The 25,861-nt window shown below is 44.4% G+C and overlaps 1 protein-coding gene across 1 annotated transcript in view; it reads left to right on the top strand.

Moving 5' to 3' along the window:
• Positions 1-23,671, top strand: part of SIM2 (SIM bHLH transcription factor 2) — a 465,003-nt gene extending 441,332 nt beyond the window's left edge. The window contains exons 10-11 of the mRNA XM_069636111.1: positions 5,286-5,694; positions 8,556-23,671. Of these exons, the coding sequence (XP_069492212.1) occupies positions 5,286-5,694; positions 8,556-9,277 (1,131 nt within the window). The 3' untranslated portion in view covers positions 9,278-23,671. The remainder of the gene's footprint in view (positions 1-5,285; positions 5,695-8,555) is intronic.
• Positions 23,672-25,861: the final 2,190 nt, after the last annotated feature.

The raw sequence follows: 25,861 nt of genomic DNA, 5'->3' as shown, positions 1-25,861 counted from the left end.
ACTTTCCTCTCTTTATGCCAATCCTTCAAACACATCGCCCTCCAATTTTGGTCACACCTCCCAGTCCTTCTCACTCATTTTCCTATTCTTTACCAACTATTTCATTATGTATCCCAAACCTTCAAACTCAGCTAACACTTACATTCCTTATATATGCCAATCCTTCACACTCCTCTTTCCTTTACTTGTTCTGTACATGGAAATCCTTCACAGTCTTCTCTTTATTTTCCTTATATCTGCCAACCAATCACATTTGCCTCTTACTTCCCTCATGCATCCCTTTCCTCCACACTCATCTCCCATTTTGCATTTCTTGTCAATTCACATTCTTTACGTTGTCCACACCAATCCTTGTCACTGGCCTCTCACCTATGTTCTTTATGTATCACAAACCGTCACACTCCTCTCCCCTTTACTTTCCTTGCACATGCCAATCCTTCCTATGTGCCTCTCGTTAAATTCTCTTATACGTGCCAATCCCGCACACATATCGGCTTTACCTACACATGTAACTCCTTCACACTCAACTCTCATTTACTTGTATATGTCACTATTGCACCTAATTTCCCTTTCCCTAGGTATGACAATGATATGATAGGTTATGTCAATCCTTCACATTTATCTTTCTTGCACTTTTTTTTATATATGTCAATCCTTCACATTTATCTCTCTTTCACTTTCCTTATGCATGCATATCTGATGACTTTCCTTGTACACCTCAATCCTTCACACTCGTTTTCCCCTTTACTTTTTATTTGCACCACAATCCTTAACTCTCACCTACACATTTACTTTTTTTATTTCCCCAAAGACTTCACACATATTTACTTTCCTTATACATCTCAATCCTTCAAACATCCCAACGCTTCACATTCATTCCCCCCCTTTACTTTCCCTATACATGTTAAGGCTTCAAACTCGTCCCCCTTTACTTATCCATTCAAATCCTTCACACTCGTCTGCCCTTTATTTACTTGTAAATATCAATCCTTCACACCCCTTTGCCTTTTACTTTCCACATACATCGCAATCGCAGCCGGTGAAGGGCGCTCAGCCAATCAGGTTGCTGGAACAGCGGGTGAGAATAGTTTATTTACACATTCTGCACCCACCATTTCCAGTCACCAAAGGTCCTTCCCCGGGTGGCACCATCTTATTTTTATTATGTGGGCAGGCATCTCCTCCCTCCCCACTTACCTGCTGGACTGGAGCTTTGTGCCCTGTGCCTGGCGCTCCTCCTGCTACCGGCAGCTGTAATTAAAATGCAATAAAAATTAAACGGTAGCAGCGTTGTCACTTCATTAATGCACCACCCAATCACTGGTTTGGGGGAAAGTCAGAGGTAAACCTCCAGCTCAGAGCTGGAGGTGAATGTGTCAACTTTCCACCCATTTTTGGTGCAATTACCACTGTGTTAACTTTTCCAAAAATGGCCCTTTGAGTCCTACAGACTAAACAAAATGGGCACTTACACCACCACTGCCGCTTGTGATCTGACGGTAATACTGCTGGACCAAGTGGCGGTAACTGTAATTGCACTGGGCAGTATTCTGACAGATTTACCACCAGGATACCGCCCAACTTCTAATAAGACCCTTAGTCCCATTTCCCTATGGCAGAGGCCAATTTATCTGGGCTTTGTTCGGGAGATTGGCGTCGCTTGTGCAGTCAATCTCCTGAGGAAAGAAAATAAACCATTTCCACCCCGGATAAACCCCAGGGTCCGAATGGCTGTCACCCCCGCTATGGGGGGCAGACATAGCCGATAACAGCTTTGAGCCCTCACTGAGGCCCTCGCTTCAGTCGGGCCTTCCTAGGGTCGGGCTGGAAGGCCAATGACCCCCCACAGTGTGGGTGAAAGCTCATATCTTCCCTTACCTCCCCTTTTTACGTTCCATTCCTTCACACTCCTCCCCCTTTACTTTTTTTACACTTGCAAACCCTTCACTAATCTGTCACACTCGTAATCCATCAGACATGTGAACCTGTATCTTTCCTCATACATTCCTCTCCTTCATGCATCTTTTCTTTTGCTTTCCTCATACATCTGAATCCTTTGTCTCTTATGTACTTTCCCTATAGATGCCAACCCTTCTCACACATCTCTTGCTTTACTTTCCTTATGCATGACAACATTGCACATGTATCTCCCCTTCGCTTCAGATATGCATGCCCATCCTTCACATACTTCTCCCCTCAACTAAATCTTTACCATTCATCCAAACTCTCCTATACATGCATATCCTTCACCTTTATCTCCCTTTGTCTAACTTTCCACACGCCGTTGATTTGCATACCTCTTCAACCTGCTTTCCTTATAGAGGGGAATCCTTCACACTCTTGCACTGAACTTTTTGTCCACAGGCAAATCCTTTGCACTCTTTTTCCCTTTTACTTTCCTCAAACATCTCAATCCTTTACACTTGCCCTCGTTTTACTTTCCTTATGTAGGGCAATCTATGTGCACTGTGTTACTCCTAGATTACTCCTACCAACTTACTCCTATGGACACATTAACATATGACACAAAGAAAACACATGAATCGATTCAACAACAGAAACACTTTTATTCATGCACAGCCAGGCATGATGCAAACAGTAATATAATACATATATCATATTTGCACCTTTTATACTTTTGGTGCAAATCTACCATGCAGTGTAATGACTATAAGCCTTACAGGCTTCTAATGCAAGCCTATGATTAGCTGGATCTATCAGGTCTAATGCAATATACATAGAGCAAGTGCCAGCATTCAGCATTCCTCTCCAATCCACACCATTATTCAAACTCTCTCTCTAAGACAATCCATGTCTGATTTCCCCTTTCCCAAACCCAAATCTCTTTGTGAGTGTCTGCCCTAATCAGTCAGTTTAGGCCATAAACCATACTTCCCATTTGACCTTCCCATAGTCTCATCTCGATTGTATCCCATCTCTCCCCTCTCCAGCTCAGCCAAGTCTGGTCACTCGAACTGCCTCAAGCCTCTGCCAAGCTCATTGATCTCTGCCAAGCTGGTCTGCCAAGGCTGCATCAATCCCCCACCAAACGCCTCTCGATCTCATGCCACCCAGACGTCTCTCTCTCTCATTGAACTCCATCTACATCTAAAAACTCCAATCTCCTCACCTGTGGTTATACTATTCCATGACGTACACATATCCATGTTTACATTAAGCATTCCTTCATTTCTCTGTGTGGCAGCATTCTATATTTGAGACGTGCCTAAAAGTCTATGTTGTATGTTCTTTCACTCCGTGTTCTGGTCAATCACTGCATGTTCTTTGTCAATGTGACATTTCGGCCTATCTATACCATATCTATCTTCTGTCTGCATGCCTGCAATACACCATGTTACCATCTTCATATTTCTCCATTCACTATCCATTGAAATCCCTCTCTCCTTCTCGTGCAAAGCACTCCGTGCAAAAGCTCCTCTCCCGTGGCGCTGCCCCGACTTTTTCTTTCTCTGCGAAGCACACAGCCATGCTGATAAGCCTCCTTCGCCTTCCCCACTCGGACAAGGGTCGTGTTATCTGTGTTCTGCCAAGAAAATGTTTACGAATACTTGTACACTGTTAACTCATAACAACTTCGCACTCTGTTTTCTGTTTAACAACTTCTTCTCCATTTGGAAATGGCTTCATAATGCCAGCTAAATGCTCTCTATTCTCGAATGTAGTGCCTATAACATTCATTGATACCAAGCACTATACTTAAAGCTCAATGTTTATTCTAAGTGCACACTCAATGCGTGTCTCTCTACATGCATAAGTAATACATTCTACATGTGTCTTGTGTCTCTACATGGTTCCACATGTCTCTGCGAATATACCACCAGGCCTCAATTCTATAAGCAAATGCAAATGCATACAAAGTGGCAGAATATTGTGGATAGTCTAATGTCAGCACTTCATGTACTAATAAGAATGTATGATGGATAACTAAACATGATGCAATGATTACAATGAGTAATGATTCCATAATAATGAGTCTAATGATTCCACAATGATAACAAATCAGGCCTCTCCATTCTATCAGATTCTACATTTCCTCAAACATCCCAATCCTTTACACTCTTTTTCCATTTTACTTTCCTCAAACATCTCAATCCTTTACACTTGCCACCTTTTTACTTTCCTTATGTAGGGCAATATTTGGAATTGATCCCTCCTTCTCAATACTTTGCTTAAATACATGCCAATCCTTCACACTTCTCCACCCATTACATACAATACTTCCCACTCACTTTCTTCTGAATGTCAACGTTTCATATGTGTCTCCCCTTTACTCTAATCACGCATGACCCTTTGCTTACACATGTCAATCCTTCAGACGTACCCCACACTCCTTTACTTCTACATGTCAATCCTTCACACTCATCCAGCCCTTCCCTTCTCTATATCTGCCAATCCTAAAGATAAATCTCCCTTTCCCTTTCCTTATGCATACCAATCCTTCACACTCATCATGCCTTTACTATTTAATTTACTTTTACATAACAGTCCTTCACACTCAACTCCATTTGACTTTCCTCGTAGAGGCCAATCCTTTTCACTAGTCTACGATTGACTTTAATTTGTCATATCTTCACATTGCTTCTACATGTCAATCCCCCCACACTCTCCCAACCTTTAATTAGTTGTTTACAGATCAAACCCTTGAATTCACGTTCCCTTTAAGTCCTTATTCATGCCAAATCTGTCAATATCATTAACCCTTTATTTTCCTAGTTATTCGTTGTGTATCGTTGACATTTTTTTTAAAAGAAAATCTGTGAAGATCCACTTAGTGATAATTTGGTGACCTTCTAGAGTTATATTTTGCATTCGCCATATAACATCCCAATAAAGACATGTGGAAAAGAAATGATTGCAACCCCAATATGTGTTCCGTCATGATGGGCACTTTGCAAAGTATTTGACATATTTCTGCAGCTGAGGTCACGGCATAGAATGGTATTTTAAGGTACCCCACACAGCTCTGCACACCACCCTACACCCACACACACTCTGGCCATCAGGGCACTACTGTAGAATTCATCCACACCAGCACACTAGACCATTTTATGGATCTAGCCTAAATCCGTTCTACTCGGATTGCCCGATGACCACAATAAGCCACGCAATGGTCTGGAACCTGACTGCTCACATTGCATGAAACATGGCATTTCCTATTATTTGATGATCTGCTGCATGACTTTCTTTGATCGTTGTTATTGCTCCGACCCTTTGAACAAGGTTTGACTGAAACGGTTCCACCCTCTCTTGTCTCTTTTCTTCAGCAATACAGCTCGTTCCACGCAGACAAGCTGGAAAGCGGCCAGGTTGGAAACTGGAGAGCCAGTCCCACAGCCAACGCTCCCCCTACCCAAGAACAGAACCTCCATTCAGAGAGCAGTGAACTTGTATATACCCCTTCCTACAGCTTGCCTTTCCCCTACCACTATGGGCACTTTCCCGTGGATTCCCACACGCTCAGCAGCAAAAAGCAAATGCTGCCATCGAGATTTGGGCAGGCTCAAGGATCGCCTTGTGAAGTGGCACGTTTCTTCCTGAGCACATTGCAGACAAGTGGAGAATGCCCCTGGCATTACCCAAACTCATTAGTGCCTACTGCCCAAGCACCGTCCAAGCATCTTCAAGAGACGCCAATGCATCCCGCAAGGCATGATGCGGCACAGAGCTATGAAGGTAGAGTTCTTATATTCAGCTTTTGCGTTTAGAAATGGGCCTCATTATGGGTTTGGCGGCAGCCGTGCCTGTAAAACAGGCACGGCTGGCGCCAAACCTGTGATTTTACCGGCACCCGCGAATGGGCAATTACCGGGTCATGCCGAGTTTGGTAGAACGGGTAATTGCCCATTCGCGGGTGCCAGTAATAAGGGACTCCCCATCCCCATTCGGCTCCCTTAGGGCTAAATGGGAATGGGGAGCTCGGATGCACCGGCACATTCATAATGGTGCCTGTGCATCCAAGAGTTGTGCTCGCGGGTGCCGCACTGCCCGCCAGGTCCGACCTGTCGGTCAGAGTGAGACCCGCGAGCACAACTCATAGTATGGCGGTACGGTAGCAACGGTGCCGGTAAGCTTACCAGCACCGTTGTTACCATTCCGCCAGGGTCGTAATGAGGCCCTATGGCTCATTAATCCATTTAATAGTCAAACTGTGCCATGTTTCAAAGATATTCATAAGAAATATGTATTGGGAAGAAAAATCACATTATTGCTATTTAATAGCAGCTGTACGTTAAATTATTGGCCGTTCTGGTAACCTGCCTGGATTTTGGTATTATGTGGCATGGCCATCAGAAAGCTTAGCTAATGGAACAATAATTGAATGGATGCATTCATGATTTAATTCATGAATGAAGAGACATAACAGGTCTCTGGGGAATTATTTGCCTGAGTACTCTTTTCCAATTTGCTGGAAGTAGTATGCACAAAGCAATTTTGTCGCACAGTTGTCAGCATGTGGCACTCTTGTTATTATTGTTGGGTGTGGTGGAAACTGTTCATAATCTAAGGATTGGAAAAAAAGTTGACCAGTCTTTTTATACCTCTTTAGAAGGTCCCCATCAGAGCACAGTGACCATATTGCCTGTAATTCAGGACACCACATGTGACATGTTAGTTATGATGCCAGCATCTATTTGGCCAAGAGATAGCATCATGTATTGCCTACATTGATCAACCTCAATCAGATAGGATTTTGTTAAGATCAGATAGACACATGATTAAATCAGGAGAAGTATTGCTGCAGAATAGTCAATGGGCCTCATTACAACTCTGGCGGTATCCGTGCCCTTTTTAAGGGCACGGCTGCCGCCGGAGTTGCATTTTTTCCGGCACCCGCGAATGGGCAAGAACCGGGTCATGCCAAGCTCGGTGGACCCGATAATTGCCCATTTTTGGGTGCCGGAATCAAGGGCGTCCCGATCCCCATTCTGTTCCATAGGGCTGAATGGGGATGGGGATGTCGGATGCACCGGCACATTCAGAGTTGTGCCGGTGCATCCGACGTGCTCTGCTCCATGTGCCGTTACACCTGCCAGGAAAAACCTGGCGGGTGAAACAGCGCCCACGTGCAGAGCATGCAGTATGGCGGTCCGGGAACTACCATAGCAGCATGCTTACCGGTAGCGTAGTTCCCGGACCCCCATGGTTTTAATGAGGCCCAATGCCTGGAAGAAAAATCCTTCACCGTCTTCAGTGGGTGTTTCTTGAAATTCATTCTGCAAAAACTAAACAAACAGGATCTTATGCACAAAAATCCATTATCCGAAAGGGCAAGGGTGGGTACCCGATTGCACTTGACACTCCATCTCCCAATCAATGGACAGATCAACTGACGTATCAATAAATAGAATGAAGGCTTGATGGGTCTTTTTCTTACCACTGATTGATCCTGGCCGCTGCTCTTTTATTTCCATTTGATGGACATTGAAGTCCCTAGGAGGGAATGTTTGATGAAAGGCTTCATGCAATCATAGGTTTGTCCTGGTCTTCATAGTTTGTCAGGACCCCTGCTGTAGTCGAATACACGCAATCATTTTGAATGGCTCTATGTCTAATGCACCCATGTTTGAGGCCGCTCTGAAAAAGGCAGACTTTTTTGGCAGCACCAGAGCGGCCTCAAACAGGCCACCAAAGACACATTTTATTTCTTTTCAGTCAGGGGTTTCACCCTCAAATTCCGCCACTGCCACCCCCCACCATAGACTCAACCCCACACGCTGTTTCCAACACCTTCTTTCTGCAGGTCACACTCTTTTGGTGCGGAGTGTCCTTGGCCCCTCGCATATCCTCCTAGCCTGCCAGGTCAGCCTTAACCGTTTCCTAGAATCCTACCTGCCACCCACAATGCTCATCGCTCCACACCAAGCTGCCCATTCGTCCCTGACCCTGCACTTACCTGCTTACCTCTCTAACCACATGCCGTCCTCTTCCTTGTTCCAGGCCTGCGTGGCCATCCTGCGGCCCCTTCACTGTTGGCAGGATTCTATGGCGAGCATTGCCTGGGCAATCTCATTTGAAGGCGGTCCAGGAACGTTGTTGGTAACATTGTTAGTACAATTAGAACAGTTTATCTCATAGCGTGAAGAAGAGAAATTAAAATAGAACAGTAAAACTATACTCAAAGACTATATTCAAATGGTTCCATGTGTTAATATCCCTGCATAAATATCACCATACAAGAATGGTTCCATATTTTTGCGGCAATATTAACCGACTAAACCTGTGGGGGACACCCTACAATCCCCATATTACTTGAAAGGGAGTGGGGGACACCCCCACAACCCTCCCTCCCATTTACCCCAAAAATGTCCCCCACTAATAATATTGCCTATGGCCGTTCCCAACGACCATATATATGGTGATGCTATTGGTGGGGATAATATTACCTGATACCATTCAAATGTTGAAACCACCCTACGCCTCACTTTTAGTTTAATTTATCTTGGGTAGAATGGGTTCTTGAATATAGACTGTCATCATAAACCTATATAACTTAACACAGTCTTTTTTCTTTTCTTAACTTTGGGCATCGCCAGCCGCTAGAAGATTCAGCGAGGACAACACGTGTGATAGCTACAGCAGCTGCTCAGGGTCTCGGCCGCACAGCGCTTACAGGGAAGACGGTTATAGCTCAAGCCTCATGAAACCGAGTAAGATGGAAACCCGGCTGCCACCACCTCACCACGCGATCAAAGAGGAGAACAAGCTGGATTTCACCAGAGGCGTCCAGGAAAAGATAAGTCCTCATGAAAAACCTTTCTCCATCCCCCTCAGTCATCCTGTGCTGGCAAAGACAGATTGCTTTCAATCAAAATCTATTGGGCCCTTAAGTCACCTTCTGCCCGTGCCAATGGTGTACGAGCAAACGAGAAGGATTTGCATGAAGGAGCAGCGATACGGGCATGCCAACCATCACCACCCCGGTGTGACAGAGACGGACTCAGTGAACCGGGGAGCCACGAAGCTTGTGCACTATGACTCTGAAAATGAGCACTTTATGGATATCCGACCTGCAGGACAAATCCCGTTCGTCCCTCTAAACTATCATAATATTTTAGCAAAGCATGGCACTTTTCAGACCTCATCTTGCTCCGGCACTGGTCACGTTCCAGACAACTATGGGTACGGTTCTGAAGAGGTAAACACGTATATCTACAAAAACCAGAGCCCGTCATCCCTTTCCCCACCCGACGCCCACCGGGAACCAGTGCTGCCCCACTATATCGGTACTTCTGTAATAATAACCAATGGCAGGTGACAGTCGGAGAAGGGATTTGTTTCTCGATAGGTAGAACAGGAAAACTGGAATGCTTTACAAAATGAACTACAGAAAGTGTGGGCAGAGAAAATGGCTGATGAGAGACAAACGTGCCTTCCATCTTGGAAAGCCATGTGTAACATTATTTTTAAGGGCAGAACTTTAAGGAATACCTGAAGAGCACTGCCAGAGATGACGCTGGCGTGTGAAATATCCCCGGAAGAAGCCATAGCAAATGTTAAGATTAATGTCAGCCATTTTACACATCACCACAGATTGCAAGGGTTATGGGTTATAGGCCGTAACAGGTTCACTAAGGTGCTTGGTGCATCACTGTTCTTTCACTTAAGAAACGTGTGACCTAGTTTGTGATTTCTCTGAGATATGCAGGGGAAAATGTATTTTGCAAATAACCTGAAATGTATTCTTAGAAGAGCAGCAAGTCACTTCATTGGCGATTCAACTGGTCCTATGGCATTTGAAATATAAAGGCATACTTCAGAAGGTGGTGACACGCCACACACCTGCAGAAAAAGATCTGCACATGTTCTGTGAGCAAAGAGAGGTAACTGCTTAACCAATTGTTGCAAAACACCACAGACCTAGAGTGCACAAGTGCATTGCATTCATTGAGACCATCACAATATCTCTGTATCAAACGTGGATGCAGAGGACCTCCTCTGGCGGAGTTACTGTCCAGGGGAAAAAATAGCAGAATCACAAGAGTGTTATTCAAATGAAAGTGGGCATTCTGAGCCAGAATGAAAGTGGGCACTCTGAGCCAGAATGAAAGTGGGCACCCTGAACCAGAATGAAAGTGGGCACTCTGAAACAGGATGGATGTTACAGTGGTGAAATGCAAGACGCGTAGAAATGAATCAGCCAAAACCCCATTGATAAATGCAGGCAGGCCTCCATGGTCGTGTAGCCAACTTTATACACCGTGAGATGCTTGGAATACGTGCCATGATGTGTTTCATTAGGACCCCAATTGATTTGATCTGCTCCCCAATCTGAAGCATATCTGTTAATATCGTCCAATGTACTGACTCAGACCCTAAAAGAATTCAAGTTTAGTCCAAATATTTGTCAGCCGATTCCTTCACATTGTTATTAGTAATGAATGTACAAACAGTGGGAGACCTAAGAAATGTGTTGACAAAAATATTTAACAAATATAAGAGCTGTGTTATGTTTGACCCAGTGTGGTGTCTGACAGTAAAATGTGCCAGGCGACCGGATGTCCTGGTTTTCCCAGGACAGTCTGGTGAAATCGCCCTCCATCCCGGGGTTCCGAGACTTTTTTAATTTAATGAACCCAATCCCGGGATTGGTGGGCGGGTGGCTGCGGTCCCGGTTTTTGCCAGGATCCGATTTAGAAATCCCGAAATCGGGGGCCCCAGCGTGACTCTTCCTATGCGTAAAGGCTTGTCGAGCCCCGATTTCCTCCCCCTTCTCCTCCCTGGTCACTCTCCTCCAATGAGAGGAGTGTGCCTGGAACACACCCCTGCAACAGGCCAGCGACATAGAAGTAGGAATAGAGTTTTATCTGAGTCCTATTTGTGTTTTACTGTAGTCCTACTTCTATGTCTATGGCCTATGCCATTAAAAAAATCTGGTCACCCTAATGTTTTAAGACATGTGTGCACGCTTGTAGCAGCCTCGGTTGCGTTGGGTGCATTGGACGGCTCCCAGAGTTTTTTTTTAAAAAACAGCCACAATTGAACAACTGCAACAATGGCCTGGCCATAAGGTATAGGATGTAGGAGCAATGAGGAGTGACCAGGGGCCGGTAAATGGAAATGCACCCCCAGCCCCCATGCAAGGTACCATTGCAGCTCCCCTCGTTCTTGCAACTGTGCCAGAATTGATATTGTTGGGGCCAAAACTGGCACCCCTGGTTCCCTTCTGCTGAGAATACTCTAAAAGGCGTTGCCAAGAAGGTCTTTATTGTAGCACGGATCCCTCACCCATCGCGTGAAACTGCACCTTATTGAAATAAACTTAAATGACATGTAAGAGAGGAATGTATAAATTATCATGTCTAGAAGGGGCAACCATACCATGTATTCCCCCGGCAAGCATTCGTGCCCCCCACCCGCTCCTCCGAATGAGCGCCTAACACTGCGTCCATTACATTTGAAAGTTTGATTCTATGGAGCATTCCTGGACTCATGGAAGTGCTTTTCCTTGATGTTCAATAACTGCTCTGAATAGATTTTCCACAAGCGAGTAGGGAACACTTTCACCCCTGGAAGCCATCTCACTTACAAAATGTACTATTTAACCTCTTCTTAAGAACTTCAGGGTACACAAAAACAAAATGCACACATATATCTAGAGTCACAGTAGAAAATACCTCTAGAAAAATGGAGATTACACAAAGCAAAGCGTTAAAAATAACGGTTCCATGTCGTTTCATCAAAAACAATTGGTCGACTGAGATTTCATGGAATGTTGTTCTTTTTTGGATTTTGCCGCAAATATAGCCCCCAGCCCCCACATTAATCATTAGCCTAAACCCAGCCCCCACATATATTTGCATCCAAAAAATAATTTACAAAATTTCGATGAATTCTCCCTCGATCAATTCTGCTGCAGCAAAACCTCCTGTTACCAAAAATAAAGTTTACGGGAAGTAGCTAAAGTCAAAATGAAGAAAGCAAAAATATCCCAGCTGGCATCAGTGTGGTTAGAGCGGGTGAGGAGGGCATGACGGGTGCCACATCCCAAAGTAGGCAGGGCAGGAAAATATCCTAGTACTGCGGTACCAGCGTCCATTTATATATGAACACAGCGGCACTGGGAGCAAAAGGGGTAAGCTGTCTGAAAAACTGGAAAGGCATCCATCTGTTGGGATTATTTTAGGGCGAATGCCATGTTGGGGGAATCCATTTAAGTTTCGCAATTGGGCCTTAGGACATGCTGCATGGACTTGCCCACTAAACGGGTCCATGATGTGAGGGAGTGTGTGCTGAGCATCAGCTCATGTCCATCGGGAACAGCCATCAGTTTGGCTGTATTAAGTTAACTAAGTACAGGTGCGGGCTGCAGAAGGTTGAAGAGAGAGGCCTACATTAGATCTGTAGCGGATCGACCATAGCTAGCAATGCTGATCTTCGCGGCTCCCAGTCAAGACTTGAATTCTGGTGTCTTCAGTCTGTTTCGAAGCAGCTCAGCCCCCGAATATCTCCCCAACCATTAAAGAGCGTCTTTCATGCGGAGCGTGGCGCTATAAGGGTTTGAAACTCCTGCCTTCCCAGTGGGTGATAAAGGAGGCCGCTGTTTGCCTCATAATCCCAGAGGAACCTTTCACTCCCCATTAACGGTGCCAACCCCACTCGCACACACTGTATTCAGGAAGCTGTTGTTGTAGACCTTTTTTAGTTTTAGCTTAAAGGTTGGCAATGGCATCTGAGGTCTAAAATCATCCTGAAGCGTGAGCGTTTGGTATCTGGGTAAAATACATACATTTGCCTTGCTTGTTCCGTCCTGTTGCAATCATGTAATCCCTGTTATAAGTGCCAAGCACCCCCTAATTGGGTGAAAGCGTGTCACAGCCAGGTGTTTATCCAGTCAGGTTTGCCTGACCTTGACATGGTCACAACAGACCCGCTCCAATTGGATAAATACTCCTGTAACTCCATTCCTATCACCACTTCCGGTCCCTTCTTTCCTTCCCCGCCCCATGAGCGACCACACTTCTGGGAATGCTACAGGATGATTTTGCTCCAGTGTCTGAACTAAATTGCAAAACTCCCCATAATAGCCTTCCGCTGAGCATTGCTGGAGACCTGCTCTGTGGATTTCATAGTGGAACTCTAATGTGTGTGTCTGCATGCATGCAGGAGAGCTTGTGTGCGCAGAGGGAGACTGCACTGGGTGCCCGGCCATTCATCCACCCAACTCAGCCCACTTTCACCTCAGGCTGAGTGCTACACAGCAGAGCAGCGTCCCAGCCCTGCGCTAGCACGAATGACCTCTGGTGTGAGTGGTGACTATAGAACACAGCCATGCATGCAGTCAGGTGGGCACTCTACTAGCGCTGCAAACGGGAAGTTAGTGCTCTTGAATCAGAATGAACATTTCTGTGTGGGTTGAAAATCAATTATTTTTTAAAAAAACAACTCGCCATTACTCATTACGCTGCTCTGTGGTGCTCAGGAGACTCCAGCCACAACCCCACAAGCTAGCATGGGCACACACTGTATGGGCGTTGAGTGGCGGGGACATCTAAACAATAGGAAAATGTGGATGAATACAGAAAGGTAACTGGGAGGAAGGCCTTCATAACTTTGCCTATCAGGGAAAAATACTGGAAAAAATACTGGTAATTCCGCCACTGGCATTTTTTTGTGGGCTGGTAAAACACAAGTTTGCCAGTGGGGGCCACAGATCTCCCAGCAGGTCTGACCTGCCAGTAGATCGGGTCCCTACCGGCAAAGAAATGGCTGAATCACTGGCACCTGTATTACCGGTGAAGGTGATTCAGGCAATCCCATCCAATGGAGTCTCTTTTGGACTCCATGGAATGGGGACTTACCGTTGTCCCTGCCGCCCGTAATCTCCCGGTAATACTGGGATATCGGGCGGCAGAGAAGGTAGGGCCAGTTTGACGGTACCCCACCAAAATTACCAGTGGGGTACCGGCAAACTCATAATGAGGGCCATGGGCGAGGGAGGAAGGCCTAAAGCTACCCTCAGTGGAGTTACAGCACCAGTATTATGGCCTATGCCCTTTGACTCACTCCTCAGATGACATCAAATGATGATTGCCCCAAATACTTCCTAACAAGGGACATCATACATCCTGTGACCCTGAAGAAATCAACAGCCAGATTTGCACCCTTTGATGACCCCTGTGTGACACCCCCGCCTTCATGCCCTTTGGCTTGGTGGCCCCTGGGTACACACTTCTTGCTGGTTTCTAGGGGGGGGTGGATTTGCACAGTGACCTATATCTCTGCACCTGTGGGCACTGGAGACTCATGACAGCGAACCAGAAAGCTGAGAGTCTGTGGAATAAAGGGGTTGCAACCCCTGGTTACCCCTAAAAGAAGTCCCTAAATACCCTCATGTCATGAATGTTACATTCTTACTTTTAAGTGAAGCCCTTCCTCGTTCCTCCTAAAGTCATAACATTAAAAGGGATATTAGAAAAAATGAATTTGAAAATAATTTTGCAGCAGTGTTTTATAATTATTAGTCACACTGGCCCAAGTAATAACCGTTACAGAGACTCTAGACTTGCTTTGTTTGTAAGCTGTGCTATTCTGAAATGCTATTGCACAGCCAGCACAATGCCTTGCTCTCAGTTACTGTACATTGTCCTTTTCCTGAAATAGGCCTACTGTAATGCATCTGATCCAGATTCCTCCACTCTGCAGCCATGCACACACTGTCCATCAGCACTGTTTACAGTGGTAACTAGGAAACACACAACAAGGGGACAGAAACAGACCTCCACAGCAAGCGCCTAGCCGGCCCATGTCCCTGTCTAGACCTTGCTTGCTGTCGCGCCTTGTAACACTGCTTGCACCTTCTAGTCCTGCCATATCCTCCTTTTCGGGAAAGAAATGAGGAAAAACGAGGGTGTCCCCCATGTAGAGCGTGTGGTTGCTTAACAGCTAGGTTCACACTTTATAAATTCCATACATACATGCATGTGTCTAATCAGCACCTCTGAGCCTGTCCCCCCTCTACTCTCATTGAGTAACATACAGCTATACAGTTTTGGAGCCTTCTCATCGTGAGACCTGATTGACTCTAGTACTGTGTTTGTTCACAAGAGTTTTCTGGCTTCGAAGAGCATGGTGGTAATAGTAAAAATGCGGTATTTCGCAAACCACTTGTTTTTAAAATATCACCTAATTATGATCTAGGACTGTGTTGGCTATTTACTGCATGAGGTATATAGAATGTATTGCAATGCGTAAATATGGTACTTTCTATAAACCCCCTGATGTTAATATCCCATGTGATCCCAACTTATAATCAGGTGGTAATTTAAGAGTATGAAGTGTTTAAATTGGTAAATTTGTACTGTCACCACCATACTCTTAATGAAACCCCTAGTATGTATTACTCAACCATTGCTTTTCAGTTCATACACTTGTATCCAGCTCTGTCCAAGCATCTGCTGCCCTGTCCACAAGCAGTTCAAATTTCTAAACAGCAAATGTAAGGGATCAGTTTTTAGAAGGTTAAGTATGAGACATTGTAGGACCGATTCTCAAAAATGGCACTGGAGGAAATCAGGAGATAGAAGGCAAAAGGGGAACTCAATTCTTCCCCAATTTCGAATACGTATCTGTGTCTAAAACTGGTGTAAAATGTCAGAGTATATTTCAGATGCTGCCCCGGCAAAGGCAATTCATGAGGATTTAGTCAAGGGCATCTCAGAGGTGACCCAGGCATCTCAGGATTTGCTCCCGTCATAGGGTATAACACAACGGGTGCACATCTGCAATACTCACAGCATTTCCTGATGTGCTCCAGTGCAAAGCTTTGAGAATCAGGCCCACGGGCACCTTATAGCCACAGATGATCAATTGCTCTGGTGGTTTTCCTCAATGAAAGGTCAGCAGCACTAGAAGAGACAAGGCGGCCCTTTTCTGAGAACGAATATGGTTCTTTGGGAAGGTGCCCACCCGGGAGGGTCTAAAACCACGTTTTAGAAGAGACCACTGTCAACAGTTTTTATCATTTATTTGCTAAACCTGACGATGCTTCAAAAAATATCCACAAGAGTGCGATGGAACTTTTGCCCCGCGTGCGCACTAGGCATGCGATGGAACCTTTGTCCCGCGTGCGCACCGGGCATGCGATGGAATTTATGCCCCATGTGCGCATCAGACATGCAATGGAACCTATGCCCCGCGTGCGCACCAGGCATGCGATGGAACATATGCCCCGCGTGCACACCAGTCATGTGATGGAACGCATGCCCCGCGTGCACACCAGGCATGCGATGGAACCTATGCCCGTGTGCGCACCGGGCATGCGATGGAACATATGCCCCGCGTGCACACCAGGCATGTGATGGAATTTATGCCCCGCATGAGCACCGGGCATGCGATGGAACTTATGCCCCACGTGCGCACCAGGCATGCGATGGAACCTATGCTCCGCATGCGCACTGGGCATGCGATGGAACCTTTGTCCCGCGTGCGCACCGGGCATGCGATGGAATTTATGCCCCATGTGCGCATCAGACATGCAATGGAACCTATGTCCCGCGTGCGCACCAGGCATGCGATGGAACATATGCCCCGCGTGCACACCAGTCATGTGATGGAACGTATGCCCCGTGTGCACACCAGGCATGCGATGGAACCTATGCCCGTGTGCGCACCGGGCATGCGATGCAACATATGCCCCACGTGCACACCAGGCATGTGATGGAATTTATGCCCCGCATGAGCACCGGGCATGCGATGGAACTTATGCCCCACGTGCGCACCAGGCATGCGATGGAACCTATGCTCCGCATGCGCACTGGGCATGCGATGGAACCTATGCCCCGCGTGCACCCCAGGCATGTGATGGAAATTATGCCCCGCAAGCACACCAGGCATGCGATGAAACCCACGCCCCACGTGCGCACCGGGAATGCGATGGAACATATGCCCCGCGTGCACACCAGGCATGCAATGGAACTTATGCCCGCCTGCACACTAGGCATGCGATGGAACATGCCCCGCGTGCGCACCGGGCATTCATTCACTGAATGTCTTCCATATCCCAGGAATTCACTGCAGTGTATCACAAGGGATCCCCCTTGATCCCATACGCATCTAGACATCTCACTGCAGGTACACACATATGTTTGTAATAACATAACATACAAGTGTGTCGGAGGAAAGCATTTGCAAGAGCCCCATCCTTAACCCTGACGTGGAATGTAACGAAAGTACGCATCTTTTTGTAATTTAATAAAAACATATCACAACAAGTGTAAGCATTAAAAAAACAACTATTACATAACGACTATTGAGAACTAAGGATGTATTGCACAAACTTCAAAATATTTTTTTTGTAGCTAGGTTAATCAATTTAACTTGCGTACAAACACATTACAGAAAAGAGTTCAAAAACATTATTCCTAGCCAAGACCGGACATTTTATTCTAAAATATGAATTTACAAAATGATAGCAAAGAAAACCTTATTTCTTTGCACTGGGCATTTATCTAGAAATTAAGAGCATTTTATTTTCTCTATGTTTCATATTTCTGCAAGAAATGGTTTAAACAAGATGACGTTTTGCTCTCCAGGGTCAGAGAAATAATCATGTGTTCAATGAACCCTCAAACATCGAACGTTGAAATAATGCTTTCAACATCCTACACGTAAGTTTGGTTTTATGAAAAAAAGCACAACTAGGACATGGAATGCAACAAAATGAAAATGTCCGCAAAGCAGGTTTTTTTCGCAAAAGTTCCAAATATCGACGTCTTCGTAGCATTCATTAGACTAACAGGAAATAACATTGTAAGATGGTAGACTGCATGACCTTTCAAGTTCCTTGGATGTCTTCATGGACCCGCAACAGCATCGATTGTACCATTGCAGCATATTATTTTCAGTTAGTCCCACGTCCAGCCCTGCCAAACCTGAACACCACCTGGGCGCGGTGGTTGAGTCAGTGTAACACCACCAATACTGAAGGGAGGTTCATCGCACAGCTGGGAATCCATGTTCGCCATAGAATTTAAAAGTATTTTTCTCCTCTATAAGACCATAGGAAAGAAAACAATATGCACCAGGAGGTTGCGCGTCGGTGGGTGAGGTATGGCTACCATCTGATAGAAAATCTTATGGGACTTCAAAACTGAATGCATTGTGCCATGTAGGCTTATTATTTTCAATACCTTCAACCATACTGGCACAGGGTTCATGGAGACTTTGCGGCCAGAGACCACATGCCTAGGAGTACAGCTTCTTTCACTTCTGGACAAAAGAAAATATACACCACATATATGCCTCTCCTCTACAAAAAAAAGCCAAATTTGGGTGCCCTTCCCCAGCAGTGCAGATATGAACCGGTGCTGGCAGTACAGGGAGCATTCAAGACTCCTGCCTCAAAGTAGGTGAACAGAGTGGTGTGTCTGATAAAGGGTACCACAGATGTTAGGGATTTTAAAATTGGACTAACATGTCATCTCAATTTGTTTTGCACAGAGAGAGTTGAAAGCCTTGTTGGAGCTAAAGCACCAATTTTAACTTTTGAAACAATGAGGTAGTGCCTCAGGCCATTCCCATTCACCAGTGGCCAAGCAGAGGATTCCCCTTTTTCATATAGTTATATGGTTCTACACAGCACCAACCAGGTCTTCAAATGAACCAGAGCTCTTTCTGATGAAGGCCATAACATTTCATATAAAACCATTATCAGCATAAAGTCTGGAAAGGACCAATCACAGTCAAGACTGGTTCTCCACAAGAACCTTGGTCAGGATATTCTTTTGGAACAGTGGAGATATTTTTTGAGTGTTTTCTCTTGTTTAATTATGAACACAATGATTTATATGTGAAATATAAATAGAAAGATATGTATAGAAAAACACAGCAGTAATAGCTCCCCGACACTAATGACGCCAGCAGTAATTTGATACCGGGAGCAGAATATCCAAAATCAAACTCTTTGCTCATTACAGACAAACAACTACTTTTCACATATTCTGTCAATTTCATCCCAGGAGCAGAATATCCAAAATCAAACTCTTTGCTCATTACAGGCAAACAACTACATTACACATATTCTAGGACTGAGTTCATTTACAATAGTAAAGCCAGGCCTAGCCTACTCAAAGGTAAGAGCTGGATGGTGGCCTTTACCAACATTTGGCTAGCCGATATTTTCTTCGGCCATAGCAATATAATTTCTGGAAGAATTATTGTAAAAGGCATATTCTAAGGGAGGCCTTCAACGTACACCCTTTCCTTCATATAGTGATATCAGCATAGCTACATAAAACCTTTATACACAACTAAATTCATACAATTCACTATACCAGGGTGTTCCAATTTCACATTATTCTATACTGGTAAATATTAGGTTACATTGCCTGTGGTCATGTGGAGGAGAATACGGTGGCAAACAGTTTTCCTGGGGCTGTTCCACAGAGCAGCAGAACCTCGGTCTGGCCATGGTATGTTTACATTGTCTCACCCATGGCCCCTTGGTGATTGCAGGGTGTGGCAGGGGTGGTTGCAGAGTGCTTCTCTAATGCATTGTGTACACACCTCCTATTCCTTTCTCGTTTTGCAATGTGAATATTGTCGCTATCTATTGCCACACCAAAGACCACAACTGAAAATTTAACTCGTGCATGCATACATTGAAAGCTTTTCGTTGGGTGGGCACCGGACACATTCTACTTGCTGACAGATAATCTAAGACCAATTCCTCTCTGATGAAGTGACATTCATGGAAAAAGTGACCTATTTATGCTCTGCTTTCATCCAACAATTTCAGACAATTATACTCTGCTCTGGATCCATCCAAAGGTTCTGACTCGTGTAGGCCGATGGACAGCTGTCCCAGCTTCTGTCGGTGTGTCAGTAAAACAAACAGCAACATCTTGTGATAGCATTTAGTTGCAGCCCAGTGTATGAGCTGACCCACTGCAAAGCTGCAGAGAGGTGCCCTCTGTCACATGGCCTTGTTGCGACTGCAAGTGGACGCCATGATTTCAAATACATCCCAGCCCCCTCTGGATTGGTTTGGAATGATGTCACAACTGAGCTTGCCAACTCACCAAATGGTACAATCTAGTGCATTTCTAAGACAAATTCAATGTGAGAAACCTCAATGTACGTTATTTACATATCCTTTGTGTCATCATGATATTCTACCAGGGATTTGCCAGTCAGTGAGTAGCCAAGCGCAAACCTAAACCGCGTTCATGACTCCCAGTTATGCAGCTGTGATTAGCCAAGCCGGCATTGATCCTTAAGAGCAGCTCGGTATTGGAGACAGCCTACTTGAGACCACGCCTGTGCCTTTTAAACAGTGGCACATGACGGCTCATCTCTGTCCCTTCTTTAAAACCCTTAATCACTGAAAACATTTGAAATCAATAACACTGCATCTAGCACTACTGACGCCATGTTGAATCAATTTCAAACGTATTGGAATATATTAAGTCTGTCTTTGTGTGTTTATTTGGTAAATAAGAAACGCTTCGGATTCAGGGGCTGGTATGGGGTCTTGACCCCATGAAAACAACTGCTGCAGAACATTGGAGTTTGGGGGGACAGCAATGACAACAGGATGGGAGGTATGAACGCCTGAGGCCCGAAACTCAACTTTCCCTGACAGCATCACAGCTCCCCTGTACTGGACACTAGATTACCTGTGGCTTAATGGTCAGCAATGAGTGAGGGGCACAGGAAGGCAACTCCTAGAGTCCAGTCTCCCAGAGACGCAAATATGCCAGATTTTGGGGATAAACATTGATAATTAATAACTCTTTTATTACACATTTAACACCGGTGACCAGTATCTAAAAAATGGGACTGGGATTCAAACCTGGGTTGCTCCACGTTGCCTTTCTTCCAAGACAATTGTGTTTCCCCTGAGCTATCCCCCGGGCCACTGTGTAAATAACTCCTATTTACAATGATTGTACTCGCATGTATTGTGTGTGGAAACCAGAAAACCTGGGATGGATTTGGCTTTTGAGACCGCTGACATACAGGTAGCCTCGTTTATTAAGTGTGCTGATACAGACATACTGACTCATGGTATTCTCCTGTTAAAATGAATATTGTCAGGAGGACTTTTCAAAATAATTCTAATGGGGGCTTGCACAAACAATGAGGTATACTGAATAGCCAGTGCTCCATATGCAACCTAATAGTTCAGGGCATAATAGCGTGTTCCCTACTTCGAAGTTCTTGGGGTCATTGCATAATAATGAACATGAAGCTTAATGTCACAACATGGTCTTTTGGAATGACTGAAAATGGTTTGCAAAGTCCCTCTCCAAACCTATCTCATCCATTCCGATTTGATGACAGAGACCAGCAGGTTCACGGAGTGGCCTTTCCTTGGGTGAGTCACTCCCAGTATTGGGATACCTCAAAATCCCCACCCTACTGAGAATCACGCCACATCCGCATTGTGTCTGCACTATGCCAGACTTGATAAGCATGGCTGGCGTTAATGTGTGCGGTATGTCGTCCTTTCATCGCAGGATGTTTTTTCGCCTGGGTTTTTTAATGGCGAATATTTTAACCAAAAAACCCATTGAATTTTTTAAGGCGGGGGTAGAAAATTATATATATTGGCTGTGGGTGTTTGGGAATACATAAAAAATTTAAGTGAATGGGTGGTTAGAGGGGAAATCCCTCCAAAATAATGTAAAAAAAATGTGATGGGTTTTTTCATTAAAAAATTGCGTTAAAAAAACCTGTGAAAAAATGACATGGAACCAATGTGTTCTACTGCAGATAGCCTTACACTCAAACCAAACCGAAGGAGGTATCACGTCTAACCACATCCTTATGCACCCTACTCTTGCCTGGCACTTTGTGGGTCCCACAGTTGATGTTTAACATGTATGTGAAAGCCTGACATGCAAAAAGAATTGCTCCCCCACTGACGGTTTTAGCAATAAACACCCCTTTAGTGCAGCTTTTAAGATGAATGGTGGCTTTGCTTTTCTAATGAAAAAAAAAACAAATCGACCTTTTGATGTCTTAAAAAACCTTATTTCAAATCAAAGGTATTTCAGACGGGTTTGCAATGTGACCTTTCAGCAATTGGGGTAATGTTTGGATTCACTAAGCACACATTATCATCATCTGTTGGGAGTGATGCTAATGTTTACAGGTAGTCATTAAGACTGATTTGAGCTGGCGCAGGTTGCACAGGTATTACTCATTAAGGTGGTGCAGATGTTTAAAAACAGTAGGTAAACCTTCACGTTGCGATTTTACACTGCCTCATGCACAGTTGCCTTATTTTTCTAAGCTTTCCCTTAGAATTAAAAGAAATACGGCTAAAAAAAGGACATTCTCTTTTCATCACTGTCATCGCCAGGGTTTTTTTCGCAGTTTTTTGCCACTGCTTTTGGCCGAAAAAAACTCATCGAAAAATAGGAGGGAGGGTAAAGGGATATAAGGGATAATGGGTAGGGTGACCAGATTTTTTTTTAAAACAGGGACAGGCCATAGACATAGAAGAAGGACTAAAGTAAACAAAAATCAAATTGTAGTCCTACTTCTATGTTGCTGGCCTGCTGCGGGGGTCGGGTGGAGGTGCTCACAGGCACACTCCTCTCATTGGAGGAGAGCGGCCAGGGAGGTGAAGAGGGGAAATGGGGGCGTGAAAAGCATTCACACCCTTATTCACACATAGGAAGAGTTGTGCCGGGGCCGATTTCGGTATTTCAGTTGCGGCAAAAACCGGGACCGTAGCCACCCACCATTCCAAATCCAGGATGGGGTTTATAAAATTTAAAAACTCCCGGGACACCGGGACGGAGGGCAATTTCCCGGGGCTGTCATGGGAAAACCATGGCGTCTGGTCACCCTAATAATTGGGTGTGGGGAATAGATAGCAGATAACTGGGAAGGTGGATTGGGGCACCACCCCACATATTTTTTAAAAAGTGTAATGAGATTTTTCAGGCAGAAATCAGCAGAAAAAACTCCATGAAAAAAACCCTGTCGATGTAATGACATATAACCCTTTTCTCCCTCAAGTGTTAGAAGCATTTTAAGTATTTGGCCTGTATATCAAGTACCCGGTCATAGGCTGACTATAGGCTGCTATAAAGACTGGCGTGATCACAGGATAATGCAGCCTTTCCACCACTTTGTGATGTAATGCAACGGAAAGGCAACTTGTTTTGGCACATTGTGAAACAATTCATAAAATAAAGAAGCACAGTAACACCTGGATGATTAATGACCACGTGGTTTGCGGTGGATCGCTCCTCTCCAATCCACACGTACTCGTAATGTGCACGTAATGTGTGTACATGCAAGTGGGACAACCCTGAAAGTGCCACATACATGATATTATCAAGAGGACGACTTGCTCCTTACACATTGATGGGTCCAGTAACACAAGCATGCACACACTGCTCAGATCCTTGTCATAGCAGCAACAAACACATGTAGTTTGGAGCTCAACTAAATTATATTTCAGGTATCATGACTGGAACTTCACAAACAAAAAATGTTTTATTCAAAAATGTCCCAGTGAAATATACATTTTTACTTTTGCTTTCCTGAATAAGGTTACCTGTTTGGTATAACCATTTCAAAGGTGGATTTCGCTATTTTATGCTTTCAAATGTGTATGTATTTATTCCCCTTTCGCTTATTTATTATGTATAGCAAAGTTCTTCTAATGTTAATAAAATGCTATAACCAAAAACAGGTGACTGTTATAAGTTGTTTTCATTTGCAATAGCATGTTTCTTTTTTAAAATGTATTTAAAGTGCATATGATTGATTGAGTTTACAACCTTTTACACTAGCAAACCAACATCATTAAAAAAAAATCACATTATCCATACAATCAATTTGGAAAAATAAAAGTTTACATCTCATTTTAAAAAGAAGGAAACCATTTAGCACCAACTATTTCGCATACAATTTCAGTTTAAAACTAACAGGATCTCATTTGATTTTGAGATGTCATGACTAAAAAAGTAATTTCATAGTATATCAAATATATAAAAATTCCAGTCTAAGACTACCTAAAATAAAAATTTCAATCTAAAACACTAACCCAATTCATTATAATTCATAGGAAATATTTAAGAGGAAAATATTATGGATCAGCCAATTTTTCAAAGAAAGAAGGGAAAGACAAGACAAACAGAAGCACTGAGTCAGCAAACTTTAATGTCAAGCCTGAGCCAGATATGGAACACAGCAGATCCCCACCACGTATGACTCGGCCGCAAAGAGCGTACTCCAAAACTGATCAGTTTCGTGTGCGGCAAAATGAGCATAACGTTTGGCATAGCACGCTCCTAAAATGGAGCAATGCATCAAGATAGGACGTACTGTTTCTATTTGTTGCCCACATAAAGGGCAAAGGCGCTCCTCCAGTGGGATGCCATTCCAGGCTCCCCTAGTGGGATACACAGGGGGGATGTCGAAACGCAAATACATAATAAAACATATAAGGGGAGGAAGGCGCAACTTAATCAAGTATTGCCGTGGGCTCTGACAACCCCCCTCACCCCCACACCCCTTGTGTGAACTGGGTATATTTGCGCCTCTCCACCAAGGAAGGCAGGAAGAGCACTCGATTAGAAGTGCTTAGGATCACTCCTAAGGGTGAGTTTACTTAAAAACACCGGGACATCTTGTTCCGTAGAACAAGTTAAGGAAAGGTCCTGGCAGTGTGAAAGTGTCACACTTTCCAAGTACCTAAACCGTGCGCTACGGGAGTACATGCTTCTTGGCACCACCATTGTTGCTAGGATTACTGGAATGCACAGGTCGTTCCAGCACACAAGATAACTTGATTGACCTTCAAGGAATGAATTGCTAAATCCGCCCTGTCAGGATTTAAAGCTATTATTTTTAAAGTTGAATTGGTTTCATGCCAACATATCAAAAGCAAAAGAAACCTTTAACAGTATTTTCCTAAATTCCATTAAAAACTTTCCATTTAAATTACAAGAAAAACATTTCATCCCAAATTACACTCACCGATTTTCTCACTTTGATTAAGGATACAGAAAGCAAGAGAGAATGTCCACATGCACCAATAGAGGTCAAGAAAATCCAACATTCAGACCCACACGAGCGATGTTTTTCGAAAAACAAAGAAAAATACAAAAAATACATAATCAGACGGAGAAGAAGTTACAGTTCTGCATGGCCTAATTTTCACCCACCGTCTGGGCATTATTTGCCTTAGGGCCCAAGAGTAGGTTCACGAATGTAAGCATTCCCAGGACCAGCCCCACCCTGTGGCCCATCAGTAGCCAGTCCCAGCGCTCTACCACCGCTAATGATCTTATCTTTTCCAAATGTTCACCAAAATACAAGGATATGAGTTCAGCGAGTGCTTGACATTCAATCGCCACATGATACAGCGATTCCACCTGCTCTTTGTTTGTGCAGTATCTACAGAAGGCGCCCTCCGCCCAAATCTGGTGTCTTTTAAACTGAACCTCCCGTGTGGGCATGATGTTAAGACGGCATTTTAAAAGGAGATCTCTAAAGAAGGGTGAAGGGAATTTCTGAAGGTATGAGGGGAGGTCATTTAACCCCTTTTTCTCGTTCCACCATCTATAGGTCAAAGGGTCAATGACTCTCGCCTCACTAGTCTGAATCCAATCAGCCTTTTCCAGCATATTCTTTACTTTGAGTGGGCTTGCAGTCAGCAATTCAGGGTCCACTTCATGATGACACACCATTTTACTCATACTGTCAGACCACATATCCAAGACTTTGGCTGCCCCTGCGTTCTCAGTATAGAGAAGGGAAGTGGACCTTTTGTGATAGTTTCCCCTCAGTACTCAACCTAATCTGAATAGACGTTACTGGGAACAGGATCTGGATGGCCTCCAAAATATACGGGGGGCATCTCCACCTCCTCAAT

This window comes from Ambystoma mexicanum, chromosome 7p (genome assembly GCF_040938575.1).
Source record: "Ambystoma mexicanum isolate Mex_15411 chromosome 7p, UKY_AmexF1_1, whole genome shotgun sequence".
In the NCBI taxonomy this organism is placed as follows: Eukaryota; Metazoa; Chordata; class Amphibia; order Caudata; family Ambystomatidae; genus Ambystoma; species Ambystoma mexicanum.
The sequence above is the reverse complement of the archived record's forward strand: the minus strand, read 5'-3'. Positions and strand labels throughout refer to the sequence as shown.